The 16,966-nt window shown below is 46.0% G+C and overlaps 1 protein-coding gene across 1 annotated transcript in view; it reads right to left on the reverse strand.

Annotated features, from left to right (window-relative positions):
- Positions 1-16,966, reverse strand: part of Dner (delta/notch like EGF repeat containing) — a 294,692-nt gene that overhangs the window by 160,563 nt on the left and 117,163 nt on the right. Inside the window, 2 exon segments of the mRNA XM_015481018.2 lie at positions 12,432-12,598; positions 15,040-15,134. Coding sequence (XP_015336504.2) covers positions 12,432-12,598; positions 15,040-15,134 — 262 coding nt within the window.

Below are 16,966 nucleotides of genomic sequence, written 5' to 3' on the forward strand. Positions count from 1 at the left end.
GGGGGGGGGCAGGCCAGTACAGAGCAGGTGGGATATGTTGAAGTTTGCTCCCAAGCGATTTCCCCATAAATGGATGTGGGCAGTGAAGAAGAGTCAAGGATGATTCTAAGGCCCAGCCCAGCCAACCAGAGGATGAACCTGCCTCCTCAGAAAGGGAAGCCACACTCTGGGTTACGGCCACTTAAGACACGTCTGACCCTGAGGCCTCAAACCCTGGGACTCCCTCTCTGACTTGCCTTCCCCTCCCAGCCCTCACACCACTCCCCTTGACCTCCATCTTCCCTCCTCCGGGGCTGGCTTGCTCCCTCCTCCCATGCTCTGTGCTACACAGGGCCCTGCCCAATTCCCTTCTCTTCTCCCCCTCCCTTCCCAGGAGTGCCAGGTCTGGCCTCCGGGCTGGAGACTCCCCAGGCTCCATTTCCAGGCCCTGGCCGCCCTCCTTGAATTGAGACTCAGCATTTCCAACTTCCTGCTGAGTCTGGAAGACACATCTAGCCTGAGCCCCACAGGAAGACCCTTCCTTTCTAACTCAGTAACGTCCCCGTTAATAAGACCCACACACCCACTTGAAACTACGGCAAGTCTCTGGTGATTCTGTCTTCTCTCTCCCCGTGCCTCCCCCTCATGCAGCATATCCAGAGAGTCTGCCTCCATGGCCTGCCTGGCACCCACTGCCCTGATCTCTGCTCCCCTCCCACCCGATCTGAACGTTTTTTCACCATCGAAATCTACTTCGCAACACTCACCGTGCGATACCACAGCTACTGTGACCACCTGCTCCTCCACCCCTGCTGAAAACCCTGGATCTCCACTGCCTACAAGCCAACAAGAACCCCTCCACACAGCATGCACCCCAATGTGCCCAGCCAAATCATGCTATTATTTGCAAATATCCTGTGCTTCTCCCTTCTACCTTGTTGCTCCCCACTCACGAATGCCTTCATCTCTCATCCTACTTTGTGGGCTGAGGCCAACCAAGTTCAAGACATTCCTCAGGTCTAAAGCCTCGACACCTGATCATTCATCCCTTCACAATCCATGTCGCCCTGGAATCGACTGTATAATTCATGCAATATTTAACATGCACTCTCTTCTCTTTTACCTCCTTATGTGCAGCGTCACTCAAAATCACTGACACCTGGCACAGAACAAGAGCATATAATGACACTACTTGTTACATGGACATTTAAAATCATCCCCTTACTTCAGCTATGGGGGAAAGAGCTCGCTTGTGCCGTCAGTTCCCAGTCAAGTTCTTTGTAGTGGCAAATCCAGGTCATGGATACAACAGAGAGAAGAACGAACAACGAAGAAGCTCCACTGACGTATGAGCCAAAAGGGGAGGAAAGGAAGAGAAAGCCTCCAAGGCTCGGTGCTGGGCGGGTACTCTGGGGAGCAGACATGGAGAGTGGGAGAGAGGATTTTAAACAGCAGGTGCCAATCCTGCTGCACATAGGAGTGTACTTTTCCCACTCCTACTCACATTTCCCCAAACAGATGAGGGAAGATTTAGTGTGCTTCCATTCACGTTTGGGCTACAACTACGTTTATCTGAATGTGCCTTGATCAACGAGACTGGGTCATGTGGCCACAAGGTTCATCTGGGTTATAAAATGAGTGCATCCTGTGTGCCGGAGGCACACACAGTCTCTCAAAGCCAGAGACCGGCGTCTTTGTATCTGATACTTCTTTGTATCTCCAATCCTGAGATCAGTGTCCTACGCAGAGAAATTAGTCAACAGTTGGTGCTAAGCAGGGTGGTAAAGAGACGAGCAGACGATGCGGACCCTGTGCTTTATCAGGGTAATGTGCCAGAGGCTGCCACTCAGTAGTAGTGAGGTAGCCCAGCAGCATTTCTCATTCGTCTACCCAGCAAATGTAACTTTCGTAGGTCAAATTCACAATTACAGCATTCAAAGAGCACGGCTTGCTAAGGAAGCATGTGAAAACCAAAAATACCGTGGCATTCAGAATCCAAATGTCAGGGAGAGCACTGTCGATGACGGAGCAAGGCAGTCTTTTTTAAATTCATCCTAATTATTTATATTCCTCACTGGAAACTAGACCCCCCTCCCCTGCTGACACCCCCTACTTTGGTCCATTTACTTGCTGCTCTGAGTAGCCCACTCAAGACCTTTGCAAAAAACAATCACAGCTCCCATTTTGTGAGGATAAAAGCTAAATGTTCCTCTCTCAAGCCTCCATGATAGGTTTTCCAAATTTTAGTCTTTTCTGGAACATCCTTTGCCCTATTCTCACGGAATCATTCCAGCCTCATAGAAAGCCCATGATAAAAGAAACTGAAATATCTGCCTTCAGGATGGTGTGCTGGGAAAGCCAAAGAAGGGCAGAGGAGGTGGAACTGACATTTCAGCTGAAACACAAAGGTGTGCACAACAGCAGTGGAAGACACAACCCTGGAACAGGTGGACGTGAGAGAGACCCGGAGAATAGCGGCCACTGTGTCCACGCCCCCACCCATGTCCACTCTGATGTGCAAATGCAGCGACACCACGGAGCCGCTGCACTGACCACTACTGTGGAGTCCAGATGCCACGCAGTGGTGAAGCCACCGTAACATCCTCTCCTGAGGGACACACGCCATGACCACTCCTCTCCTTGAGATGCCCACAAGTCTCATTGGTGAGGAGTTGCTGCTTCGGCGTGTGTGTAAATGTCACGTGGAATCCGGTGAACAGAGTAGCCAAAAGCTGAGGGAGGAAGAACAGTGCCCAACCCCCTTGGTAAACTGGCTATTGTGAGTGAAAATTGGGCAGAAAGTTAATTTCTTAGCATACTTCAAAATTTGACATTGAGATATATAAACCCTTTGACCCAGCAAATTCCATATTTGGAAATCTAACCCATCAGAAAAGACACAAAGATGTGTTGATAGTCATGTTTGAAATACTGTCTAAAAGGTGAAGGGAGGGAGGGGGGTCTAACTGTTAAACAATAGCATATTGAGTAACTAAATTATCATAAGTGGAGCCAATTGAACACCACCCAACCATTAGAAGAACACTATAGACTTACATTTATTAACATAAAGGAAAGCTAGTGAGACATTAAATGTTCAAAAAAAACTAATAACAAGACAATACATGAATTATGTTCTCCTTCCCAAAAAAGTGTGTGGGCGTATGCACGCCTGTCACACAAAGAAAGGTGTCTTCAAGAAAATGCCACAAGACAGGTGTACTCTGTCAGTGGAAGACCATCAGAGTAAATTTCAGTTTTCCTTTTCTTCCTTCCACATATCAGTTTCATAATAAGAAATAAACAATAGAACTGTTTTTTGTTTAATTTTTCAAAAGAGAGTAACTAGAAAATTACCTTCTTTCTCTGAGAGAAAACCACTGGGGAGGGACATATTTAGCACAGAGAAGCTCCCCCCTCCCGCCTGCCTCTCTGCCCACTCTCTCACCTCCCTCTTTCTTCCTCTCCTCCTCTCTCCCCCTCCCTCTTTTCCAACCAACCCCCTTAGGAAGAAGAGAGAAGGCTTGCATTTGGCCTCCACAGAGGCAATTTAAAAAATTACTTTCTTAGTTGAAATCTGCACTGGCCAAAGCTAAGACAAACTGGCAAAGGCGTGAGGAGGGCTGTCTCTAAGTTGGAGGAAGCGAGGAAGGCTTTTCACAAATGTTTTCATCAAATTCTGTGGGTAAGATTTGGACCCAAATTCACTAACATTAGTTACAAAATAAGGTATTTCTTTCCAGAGTTAATAAGAAAATCTTTAAAACATAAAAGTAATTCTTTATCATTCGATTTTTCTAAATTAATTTGTAAGTGAGATGCACTGTTTTTTTTTAAGTGAAGGACTGAAGGAGAGGAAAACGAAATGGAGTGAAGAGAAAAGGAGACTTAACGGTACAAAGATGAAGCTTGGGTTTGCTTTGTGAAACCAAGAAAGTCTCTCCACCTAGGGTGCTGGATCCAATCTCAGGAGAACCATCTGCAGCCAGTGAGTTGTCTTAAATTCTGAAAGCAAACCTCAAAAAGCCACAGAAGTGCCTCAGCACCTTGCTCCATTGCCCTATATCTGGGCTGGAATGGTTTCCCTCCACCATAGGGTCATCCTTTACTTCTCAGCCAGTTCTTGGAATCTGCAGACTCTAGTGTGCTAACGAGTCACCAGAGGAGCTTGTAGAAGACTCCTCTGCAGAGCTATCAGGCCTGTGGGAAGACCAGGAATCTGCCTGGCTCACAGGTCTGCCTTGGAGGAGAAGAGGAACACCTCACGAATCTTTAGTCATCTGCCCCGTTCCAGCACAGTGGGGCCTCTAAGCTGTAGATGGCCAGCTATAGCTGCCATGCATGCCCATGGTGGGGTACTTTCAATGATGCTCAATTTATCATCATAATCAATCCACACAATAAATAAATGATGCTGACCGTGACAATATTTAGGAAGAGAGGAGCAGGACATGAAGTTTAACGACAACTGATTTTTTAAAAAATCCTAATACTCAACAATCCTAATGCTCATTGATCTTAATACTCAATGACAAAAAGAAAATTAACAATAATCCTGATTGCTAATAACGCTGAAGTGTGGTTACAGTTTAAGTGCAATTTCAATGTCACGGAAGCCTCTTATTAGCAAATGTGAAGTGTAGGAATTGATGTAAGCTGTGCTCTTCAGAGCAGCTCCATGCTCCCTCTGGTCTTCTCTAGCTTTTACTTTTTGTTTGAACACATCCAAGGTTGGGTTTCTTTTTTTTTTTTTTTTTTCTCTATTATAATAAGCTCCACAGACCTTGTTCAACTCTGGTTTTAAGATGACCATAAAAAGGTGAAATATTTGCATTTTCATTTTTAAATCTTAAGTTTCCATAGAAAGAAGATGTTAATGATTCTATAGGTAGTAACCTTTCCAAACTTTGACTATTTTAGCTCCCAGAGAAAGATACTTAAAGGAAAGATGTAGTACTCCCAAAAGGATGAGAAGTTTCTGCCTTCTTTTTCTTTTTTTTTTTTTTTTGCATTTGATCCTCTAAAATACATTTAATGTAATAAAAAGGGGGGCATTTAAATGTCACAGAGATGAGTTATGAAAATCTACAAAGATTTCTTAAGATTGACGTTTTGCAGCTGGGAATTTTCTTCGCATGGCATTTATGGAGCAGTAACTTTTGTCTAAACCAAATGTGATCAGCCAGGTGAGCACCCTGTGGTCACCATGGTTGCCAGGAGCTAGGACACCGTCGTCTCTTCTTTGTAGAGGTCTATAATTCAATGACATAAAACCAACATTAAAAAAAAAAAAAGTTGGTGAAGGATGGAGAATATTCAGATGCTGAGTTGTGTGATGATGGCTGCAAACGCTGCTATTAGAGGAAAAGGAGAGACCAACAACCAGCAAAGCCACTGTTGGAAGCCAGGGAAGGAGCCAGAGTAAAGACCACACTGGCAACTTTAGAAAGTGGAGTGGCAGCAGCTGCATGCAAGAAAGAGGGGCTCAGGAAGATGAGCTTAGATATTTTGGAAAATCAACCCAGCCTCGCTGGGTCACAGCTGAGATGCCAATATTGATCCCTATGCTAATGGAGCCGAATGCTGCCTGTCTTATGCAGAGAGAAGCACACAGGGGACGTGCCTGGTGGGTCTGGGCACAACTCCAGAAACAGCAATCCAACCCCATGACTCAGAGTCAGGAAAGAAGCAGCCCCACACTGGGCTGGCGTCAGCATCTAGGAGTGGAGCATGATCCAAGGCAGAGCTACTGGAACATCAAGAAGTCAGAGTCCAGACCACGGAAAGGAGGGGTCTTCCTTGTGCAGCAGCAAGACAGGGTGACAGTCACAGGGATGGGAATGGAGGCATGGGGACCTTACACTCGAAGGAATGAGGTTTTTACTCCAGGAAGCCGACGGAAGCCCAGGAGCTCTGCGTGTGGAAGGGAACAACCCAGTTTAACATTCAATCCAGGGTCCAGGGACCCCCTAGCCCCAGATTTGGATAGTAAGATACACTGTGGCACACCCCCACCAGAGAACAGCCTGCCTGGACACTGGAGGCTGCAGGTGACAGAACAGAGCCTGGCACCAGGAGAACTAAGGGGCAACTTTAGAATGAGGTGTGGCAGCAGGCTGCATGCAAGAAAGAGGGGCTTGGGAAGATGGGCTAGAACATTTCAGAAAATCAACCCCGCCTTGCTGGGTCACGGCTGAGAGGCAAATATTGATCCCTAAGCTAATGGACCTGGAAAAGTCATGCTCAATGAAAACGTTATATAGGTACAGTAAAGGACATTCTGAAAATCAACTGTCCTTCCCACTGTCTTATTTCTTTATATCTTAACTCATTTTTTATGATCCAAGAGGCTTATAGAAAATACATAACACTAAATGGCAAAATGCAAATTTAAATGAACATCAGAGGAAGGAGAAACATAACCTGAGGTTAGAGTGTGTAGGAAAGAGAGAAGTGGGCCTCAGGTCCCTGCAGCTGCCAGAGGTGAATGGCCACTTTGATCCTGCATCTGTGCATAGCCCTTTCCAACAGGAGGACGACGGAGGCCGTGCACCCATCAGCCCCAGGGGTATCCTTCCTTCTGACATGCCTTGATCTGTCCCTGGCCTCTCCCTCCTCTATACCTTGCCTGCCGCCGTGAGTGTCCCATAAGGAGATGGATTCTGGCTGCTCTACATGGTACCCATGGCCAGGAAGCAATCGCAGGAGCTGGAAGCCAGACAGGAACGAGAGGGGAATGGTGGGCAGATAGGGAGAGGCAGGCCAGACTATTTATTGCTGAGTTAAAGTCCTGACCAAGAAACCAAATAGAAGTGAATGAGATCAAAAAATATCCGTCTAGAATCCCAAGGCCTAAATTGCTGACCTAGATATACACCCCCCAAAACAAGCAAAGACTGCTGTGCATGGCTTCAGGAAGCTCCCCAGCCAAACAGAGAGGTCAGCAAAAGCTCCTGTCCTTACTATTCCATTGGAACTTTCTCCCCTTTCAATACTGCCCACCTCAGTTACAGTACTGCCCACTCCTGTCCCAACTAGAGTGTCCTGGTGATGTTCCAGGTGTTCAGGAACACTTCCCCCCAAATCCCTCTCTCCACCAGATGTGCAAGATGAGACACCCCAATCTGACCCAAGTTATTTTTAGAACTTGTGTTTTGAAGGACGTGGCTTATAGGAACAGAAGGGGTGGGGGGGGGGAGATACCATTCCAGAATGAGAAAACAGAGGTTCATTAAAGACTCCAAAGGGCTACCCGAAAACTCACATCAAAGACCAGAAGATTCCCTCCATTTCTTTGGAGGATGAATGTAGAATCCAAAAAACATGATCCATACCTTGAGCACCTCACTTGATATAAATTTGCTCATATCTAAGAAGAGAGATAATACAAGGTAGTGAGATTTTCCAGGTTCTGTTATATATTTGTTGAAATTAAACTTCATTCCCAGTTGTGACAGCCATTAGTATGGAGCACTACTATTAAATTAATCACACAGAGGCCTGGGCCACCCAAGTGCCACACCCCATCCCGCACCTCCCAGGAGAACACTTTGCCTGCCCTTCTTTCCCTGGTGGAGTTTGCTGCTCCTTCCTCTGAGTCCTCTGGCTACTTCTGCACATTCCTTGTCATGGCACTTCTTTCCCTGCCACTCCGCGCACCTAGAGATGACACCTAAATCATCTTCACATTTGCAAACTAGAAAAGTGTCTGGGAAATAGAGGCACGCAGTTCCTGTTTTCTAAACTAACAGACTAAATATTTCCCAGAGCCCTGCTGCCCACAAACATAAGTAAATAAAACTAGATTAAATTCCTCAATATAGACTTAGGAAGCAGATACACCTGTCAAAGGAAACTTCATTGGATAAGCAAAGAACCTTAAAAGTCCTATGTCTTCTCACAGGATCACGCACAAAGCTTAAAGCAGTGGCTCTAAAATTTCTAGGGAATCAGATGCCCTTAAGAATCCAGTGAAGTTTTGACTCTCCTGATAAAGATGCAGAGATGCACACAATACATTTTGAGGAGATCCACAGTATCCATGAAATACACCTTTGCACGCCGTGACTCCCAAAATCAGGGGCAATTGAGCCCAGAGTGCAAAACTTTTGCCTAAGAATAATAGTACTGGTTGGGTATTGAGAATTCTGTTTTTAAAATATGCCTAAATAAACTATTAGACTCAAAAGACTATAATCTCCTCAGGACTGTAATTCCAGTGAGGACAAATGCACAGGTAAGTCCATGAAAAACTAAACCCCTGGGCCCATGAAAGACTATTGCACCAGGGAAGTCTTATCACCTTAACAAGAGAAAATTATTCACCTTTCTATAAACTCCCTATTCCTGCCTTGTTTCTCAAGAGAAGGGAATGAAGTGAAGACACTGTTATAGGAATCATTTTGCAAAACAAGAGTCTTAAACTGAGCAGTGGCACACACCCATAATCCCAGCAGTTTGGGAGGCTGAGGCAGGAGTTCAAAGTTAGCCTCAGCAAATTATTGAGGCCCTAAGCAATTTAGTGAGACCCTACCTCTAAATAAAATATAAAAATGGCTGGCAATGTAGCTCAGTGGTTAAGCACCTCTGGGTTCAATCCCTGGTACCAAAAAAAAAAAAAGAGCCTTAAACTAAAAAGTAAGGTCAAGGAGGACTCCCCAGGCCCCAGGATGCACAAAGAGGTTATGGGGTGAGGGGCAGACTTGGAAACCATCCAACCCAACCAAGAAATTAGTTTCAAAATTCTAGGAATTATTGATTTCCAGGGCTCTGTGGCTAAAATTCTACAAAAATGATACCAGGACATTCCTATGGGCCGCACGTCGCACTGTTTACTCCTTTGTGAATTAAAGAGAATTCAAGTTATAAGAGGAGAATCTCTGGGGATCCTAAATGAAGTACCACTGGTCTAGATGAAATATTCCAGTACACTTATTGTTATAACATAGACATAAAAATGTGCTGAAACCATAAGAAAGCTCGGCACAAACCTGTACCTGATAAAAGCCACCGAGAAAACAGGGGTTAGGAGCAGGAGAACCGAAGTAGGGAAGAGAAAACGGCAACTGTAAGAAAGTAGAGCACTGCCAGGAAGAAGAAGAAGATAAATGATCTGGCTCAAAATGAGAACAATTTCAAAGAAGGGCAAAGGGATAGACTGCCCGATCCAGCTAACAACAAGTATGGAGTAGGAGAGAAGAGTGTGGAAGGGAAATCGGTGTTCCCCTGAGCAAGCAGGTAGGCAGAAGTGTGGGTGAGGCTGACGTGGCTTCCGGGGCTTCTGGGGCAAGGGGAGGACTGAGCAGAGAGTCCCAGGCCGCTGTGTGTTGGACAGAATTTGTAAGAGTAAAAGGAGATTTGAGAATCCACGTGGAGTAGAATCTTTGGCAGCTAATTTCCATATCAGAGACTCAAACGAGGAGAGTTTAAATGAGGACTTGAGGAAGAATGGATTTGCGGGTGTGAGGTAGGGAGAGTTTGGGGTGCAATGTAGCTGGGGATGGGCCCGGCAGAGCGAGGAGCACCAAGCAGAAGTGAGGAGACCTGGCCCTTGGGGCAGGAGACAAGAGGAGGAAACGCCTGGGGAGGGGTCCAGAGGGGCTTCCACCCGGGAAATGGTTCCCCATTCCTTCAGCAGCTTTCTCTCAGAGGTCACATCCCAGAGGGCTGCTTGGGCCCCTGAGACCACCCCTCACATCAATGTGCTCAAGCCACTGCAAGTAAAATATATTTACACTTCCTAAAGACACCGGAGTCACACTATGCTTCATGGAAACCCGATGAACTTTACTCCCTGGAAACACAAACTGTGGGGTGACTGAGTCACTCAGTCTAATGAGCACCTCTGATGCTCCCCACGGAGCAGACGGCATAAACAGAGGTTATTTCGTTATTTACCCCCAAACAATGCATAAAGCAAATAATATATGTGGGAGAGATGCATTGAAGAAAACCAAAAGGGGTGATTAAGGAGAACAGGTTGGTAGAGAAGACCCAGGGACGAGGGTCACACACGTCATAGAAACGTCTCTGCTTTTTTTCCCTGAAACAGGATAAATGTTAATGAATCAATGGTAACAAAGGAAAACTAAGAAAGTTAACTGTGGGCACACTGAAACAGGCTCAATCGTGCACATCGGGGTCATCTGGCCTGGGCAGGACATCACACTCTCAGCAGACGACTTCACAAGTGTAGAAGAAAGGACTGCGAATCTCTCACCATGAAGGTTCGATAAGTGTTTGAGGAGCTAGAGGTGTGCAGTCTGATTTAGATGCTACACGAGGTACACGTGTATTGAAGTATCCTGCGGACCCGTACTCCTGTAACTTTTATGCTTTTTTATGTATCGATTTAAAAAATAAATATATTATACTCCTTAATTCATAATAGATTACCATAACCTAAAAAATAATTAATTTTTAAAAGGTATTAAAATCTACTGACCACAAACAACCTGGTCTCCCCAAGACACAGAAGGGATCCTTCTGCCATATTGCATGGGAATACTGAAATGCCCTGGCCAGAGGTTAAGTGCATGGGGTCTGTAGATAGAGTGGAGAGACAGGAGACGGTCCACCCCTGTAAGTTTTTCAAGCTTCTTCCTAGAAGGGAGCAGAAGGGTCTGAACCACACCGCTCTGGAACTCTGCCCTCCCCTGACATGGATGTTTTCTTCCCACCTGCATTAGCACCAACCTGTCCGTCTGTGACATGAATGTGTCACTGTGCTCACAAAATGGTCTTTGCTAAAACGTATTCAGGCCTAAAGAGCCCAGATTAGGAAAGTGAATCATTTTCTTAAGCTCCTTTTTTTTTTTTTTTTTAGTTTTATTTTTTAAGCTCCCTTTGTTAACAGAATAAAAAGAGCATTAAACACATGTCAATGTAGTAAGCATAAGGCTTCTTCCCTGATTACAAAAGATACATCTTGTTTCTTTTAAGACAAAGAGATCTTGTAAAGGAGGAAGCTGGCAGTGTGTAGGTGTAGCCAATTTATCACTGTCGGGAAGCTGGCCATGGCTCCTCTGCAGGGGCTGGCGACAGGACCGCCCGCCACCTCAGGGAGAGGAGCAGGGAGGCAGGGATCTCTGCTGTGGAGCCAGGCTCTGCAGCAAACAGGAGCCCTACCAGCTCTAGCCAGGAAATCTAAGACAGCAGATCACAACATTTCTAAGTGAAAGAAATGGTATTTATAAAGAAATGACATTACTCAAATTCATTGCCTCCCCGTGATAACCTAAAGTCTAATGTGGGGAGAAAGAGTCCCTCAATTTTGAGTATGTGAAATTAATGTTTTAAGATTATCCCTCTAAGGACTAATATATTTGGGCAGGAGTGTGGCTCAGTGTAGAGCACCTACTGAGAGTGCAAGAGCTGCATGAGGGGCCCCGGGTACAAACACCAGCACTGGGGGAAAAAAAGAAAAAAAAAAAAACACCTCCCAGGAATAATAAATTTCAACCAGAGAGATTATTTTTTCCTTAAAATTGTATTAGCAAAATGAGTTCAAACTGTATGTGAATTCACAGAATTTCTCCTATCTCAAAAGATAAATTTATATTAATGCTGGTAAATCCCTATTAATCCCCACCTGCACCTCTGTCAGTCCAAACTTAAACCCATGTTACAACCAAAAGGACATAAATGCCAGCTAATGTTTCAAATGGGTGTAAAGACCCCATCCTCTAAAGGAGGATGCTGGAATACCTGGCTGGACACGAGAAGGTATGAGCTGCAGGAACAGGTGGGGGCATTAGACTGGCAGGGGCAGATTCTACCCTTCAGCTTGTGTCTTTGCATGGATGCTATAGATGGAAGAAGCTCTAATAAAGTCCCTCACATCAGCAAAGTTAAGGGGCTAGAGTTACAAGTTCCAACTCGAGTAGTGCCCTGCGCCAGGTGAGGGGTGAGGACAAGTGGCAGAAATGGTCAGAATGCTAAGCCAGGGGAAAGGTCATCCTTACAAAACTGTCCAAGTGCAGCCCTTGGGAGGGGCATGGATGGGACTGGGAAAGGGAACCTGGGGGCTTTGCTGTCTGAAGGACATTTCTACTCCACAGAGAAACTCAAAAACAACAATCTGGATATGTAACAAGTTCAAGGAGGTTAAATTATGGAGGCAAGAAAGAGTGAAAAGTTACAAGAGGCCCATTCAGCAGTGGGTGTGAGGCCAAGGAGCCCAGAGGAAGCTGTAATCCCTCCTGTGACATCTGAGCAAGTGGCTCACGATACAGTCTCTGGAACCCAGAGCTCCTGCTTCCTCCACTTTGAGCCACACTGCAAATATTACAATAGAAACCAATTTTGATTCTAAGTCAAACCATATCTAAAATGGAGGAAACTGTTGATATCTAGAATTCATATTATCTGAGCAAGATTTCCAGTCTATGTCCAAACACCAACCAAGGTTGACCTAAATCAGACGTGGTATGGAGGAGACTGCTGTGACTCACCAATGAAGTGATTGTGCCCCAAAGTCAGCATCTCCTCCAAGAGGACAAGGCCCCCGGGAGCCTGGAGGGGGGTCACACTTCTTCCGTCTATGAGGGAGCACTGTTGAAACCCCGTGGCAGTGACCTTCCACAGCAAAATCAGAGAAGCAGTGGCATCTTGCCGAATTCTGAAATCAGGAATGATGTCATTGAAAATCTCTTCCAGAAAAATCCATCCCAGAACCAATTCATCAAGTTAAAACTAAAGGCAACATGTACATCCCAGAGATGTGGGGAAGCTGAGAGAAGGATTGTGTGGACACTTGTCAACTTTGGGCACCCCCAAGTTTCCCCACATTTACTAGAAATGTCTAACTCCCACCTTTTAAAATCCACCACAGGGCAACTGAAGGTGCCTCACCTTGGTAACAATTTTTAAAAATGATAAAAAGAGCACACTGGTTCTTTTACAGACAAATCCTTTGATATCCACACAACATAAAGAGTCTCGCTTAAATTTATCTCAAATGTGTACCGCAACTCAACACGACCCCCTGGGTTGTATTCACTGCCCAAATGAGCAAACTGTGTCATTCTCCCTGTCCCTTTCAGGTCTCCCCTGGTTTCCTTTGGTTTTCAGGATACAATCCAGAGAATGAGCTGCCATCAAAGGCCCTCAACCCCTCCCTGCTCCCTCCCAGCCGCCACTCCTGCACCTTATCCCAGTAACCCAGCGCTCCAGCAGGGAGGAGCTACCCTGTCTCCTCCCAGCCCAGTTCTCTCCCAGCTCCTCCATCTCCACCCAGGAAATACACAGCTGCCCATTAGCAGCTGCCCATTCTCCCTGTGTCCCGGAAGGACTTGGTTCCACCTCTGGCTGAAGGTTCCCAGGGTGCTCTCTGCAGAGCTATTCCCCCCAATACAGAGCTCCAGCTTGCAGCAGAGGGCTCAGAAAAGTTTGGTAACAACTGAATGCATGAATAAATTAAATTGTAAGGGGCTAGGAAACCCCACACATGGATTGGGGGTGCCCACAGATCATCTGGCATTCTGACTTTGCTCAGTCTGGGCCATTTCCATCCAGTTCTACAGCCTAACAGGGTCTCAGGTTTGTTGAGAGAGAGGGAAAAAAAAAAGTGTTTGAAGGGACAGAAGACCAGAATAATTCAGACAGGCTTATGAGAGCCAAGTAGTATCATCTGAGCAAGAAAGGCCTGGGAGATGGTTTCTTAAAAAGGAAACTAGTACACGAGTTAGTCACTAGCACTCCTCGGCACTCCCTCACGCGGCTCTGGACCAGGGCTTTCAGCTGTTGTGAGCACCTAAACCCCTGAGGACCGGGGTCCCCCTGCTGGTGGAGCTGGGAGTGGCCTCAGACCCTACTCCCTGCAGGGACCTTGCTCCTGTGTCCAAGTCCACTGCCCTTTCTGGCGCTTCCCCTACCAGAGGAACGTCAAGACCTGGGGAGGAGGGTGCAGGGGCACTGTAACCAAGTCCCCTTCCAGATGCCACTACTGGAAAAGCAAGACGGGCAAAAAGGACCCATATTTACGAAAAAGGACTAGAGTGCCCACAGTCCCTTAAAAGGAAAGTAATGCATTGAAATGGTTGATCAGGACCTCATGTCCCCAACCTTCTAAAATCCCCAAAGACTGGACAGCAAATGTCCAGAGATTGCATGGGTGGTGTGGGGAGGGTGGAACAAAGGAGAACAGGCAGAGGGGGTGTCAGCCAGGCTGGACACTGCGGTGCTGGGTCTGCCCCCACTCCCCCCACCGCGAGTCCCCAGTGCTGACTTCTCTGATGCAGGAAAGCTGATTCCCCACTGCCTCTCCTCCACCTCCCCCTGGGGACCATGAGCAGTTTGCGATTGAAGAAGCTTAAACTTAAGACAAAACAAAACACTCAGTTGCTTGCTTTGAAGGGAGAAAATTGTAATGTGAGAATTTTAAATTTGGGATAAATTATGCAAATGAATTTAACCAAATGTTCTATTAATATCTTAAGAGGCCAGTAATTCTGGAAGCCACAGTCATGTGGGAGATGAGGTGCCTGGTTCCAGGTCTCATCTGAAGCCTCAGGGCTTTGTCCCCCACATTAGCCTCAGGCAATCCAGTCTCCTCCCTGCACATCTCCAGCCCCCTGGGTCCCAACTCTGAAGTCCTCTTCTGAGACAGCTTCCTCCAGGTTTCAAGCAGCATAGGCTGCGTCTACCTATGGACTCTGTTCACGATTCTGCAGACCACTGCCCTTTTACAGTGATCCTTGCGCATCCTGGTGCTGACAAGTACATTTATGGGCACCACCCAGCACACAGGTGCTAGTACCAAGCTTAGCAGCTGTTCTGTGGGAGTGGGTGGTTTGGATGGCTATTGTGTTTTTTCAGGTTTTGGTGACTGTTTTTTTTTTTTTATTTTCTGCAGTACTGGGGATTGAATCCAGGGGTGCTCTACCTCAGAGCTACATCCCCAGCCCTTTTTAATTTCTATAGAGACAGGGTCTTGCTAAATCACCCAGGCTGAGCTGGAACTCTCAATTCTCCTCCCTCAGCCTCCTGAGTCACTGGGACCACAGGTATGCACCACCGCGCCCCGCAATCTTAACAAATTTCGACCAAGAATCTTCTTACTTTACTGAGGTGTTCTGTGGCACTTCGAAGGACACCAGGCGGCCACCTGCAGAGCTGTTAGAGCTGGCATTCCCACAGGCGCTGTCGGGGACCACCTGGAGAAAAGGAGGACATGCTATTGGGTTGATCACGGTACAAGACAAGGTCGCAAAGCACAACTCCGTGAGCCGCACCCCTGTGCCTCTCCAGATGAGGCTGCTGTCCTGCTGGAAGGGACACATGCATCCCTAGGCCTTGAAAGAAGAGGAGACTTTGCCCCGACTTTATGAACTGCAGCTCCCACAAGAGCAGTCTACGGGTTTCCAGGACTTTAAAAATGGATAAATACACTATTTTAGGAAAAGAGTCACGGTCTCACTCCCTATTCTTTTTCATTCTCTGTTCCTTGCGCATCCTGGTGCTGACAAGGGACTGAATGCTTACAGAACGGGAGGGATTGTGGGTGTGAGTGTTAGTGCCCAGGAGAGCACACCTTCACACCTGCAAGGACAGGGAGCACCTGGCCCAGCTCCCTGGGCCAACAGGCATCAGCTGCCCATGCAGGGAAGCTGCCCTTCTTCTCTCCTGAGGGCCACACCTACATTTTTAAATTGAATTAATTAACTAATTGTCTTCACCTAGAGCAGGGAAAACAGGAGTATGAAAATACTTCCCCATCACAGAATCTACTGAAAACGATAGAGAAATGGTCAGGAATTTCCCCCAACACTTATTTGCCAGAACACCCTAGAGCTACATTCTGTGGCTAAAATCCACCTTTGATACTCAAAGACTTCCATTTTAAATTTAAATTGTTAAATTCGTGGAAAAGACACTGGTCGTTGAGTTTCAGTCCTCTAAGCCCCAAATAGCTTCATGTTTTCAAAGCAGCATTACTTCATGAAAAAGGGAAGCCCAAGCGCATCCCCACATTTCCTGCTGAACCTCTTCTTCAACAGCCCAATAGCCCAAGACAAAGAGCACAACTACAAGATGGAGCATTTCTTCTTTACACTTTCCGTCTGAGGAAAGCATGACTTTAAATAAATAGATTGAAATGGCTGGTGGGGGAGAGATTTTCTTTAAAGGATGCTTCCTTGATAAACTTGGAATCAAATCTAGTTCACATTCAATAAAGGCGTCATCCCACAAGGAGGTATTCAAATCCTAACTTCAAAGCACTTATTAAGAGTCTGAAATCAGAACCAGTTTCACAGCGTTTTAGGTAGCTGGAACCACTGCCCTGCAGTCGGAACGAGGCCTTTGTAAACTGAGTGGCACTAAAAAGAAGTGGGTCAACCGGTTAGCAAGCAAGAAAATAGGAGAAGAAACTTCACTGCCACCTTTACAATATCAGGGACATTTTTAGACACCTTCCTCAACTCTAATACATGCTTCGCAAAGACCCATGTGTTTTTCAAGCTATGAAATTTGTGATAATAGGTCACTGGGTTTATGTGGATGTTAGATACATATAGTGGAAGATGTGGGGTGGAATTATGCTCTACCAATGTCACCTCAGATTCTTGATGTGGATTCGCCTTCCAACTTTTCTAGCCAGCAAAATTATACTTTATGTCAACTTTTAGAAGCCTGTCAAAAAATCTGCAGGATGAGACTTATTTTGGTACCTGAGATCAAACCCAGGGTGCTTAACCACTGAGCCACCTCCTCAGCCCGTTTTCATTTTTTATTGAGAGACACGGTCTGGTGAAGTTGCTTAGGGCTTTGCTAAGTTGCTAAAGCTGGCTTTGAACCCAAAATTGTCTTGTCAGCTTCAGGAGTCACTGGGACTACAGGCATGTGCCACCATGCCCAGCAGGATGAGACTTTAGAAGAGATTGAAGGTATAACAGCCAAACTGATAGACTAAATCCCGTGGAAATATTGCAAGACACCAAAAATAAAAACTAAACATTAATATGGTAACAGAAAAAAAATCAGGTCT

This window comes from Marmota marmota, unplaced genomic scaffold, assembly GCF_001458135.2.
Source record: "Marmota marmota marmota unplaced genomic scaffold, marMar, whole genome shotgun sequence".
Classification (NCBI taxonomy): Eukaryota; Metazoa; Chordata; class Mammalia; order Rodentia; family Sciuridae; genus Marmota; species Marmota marmota.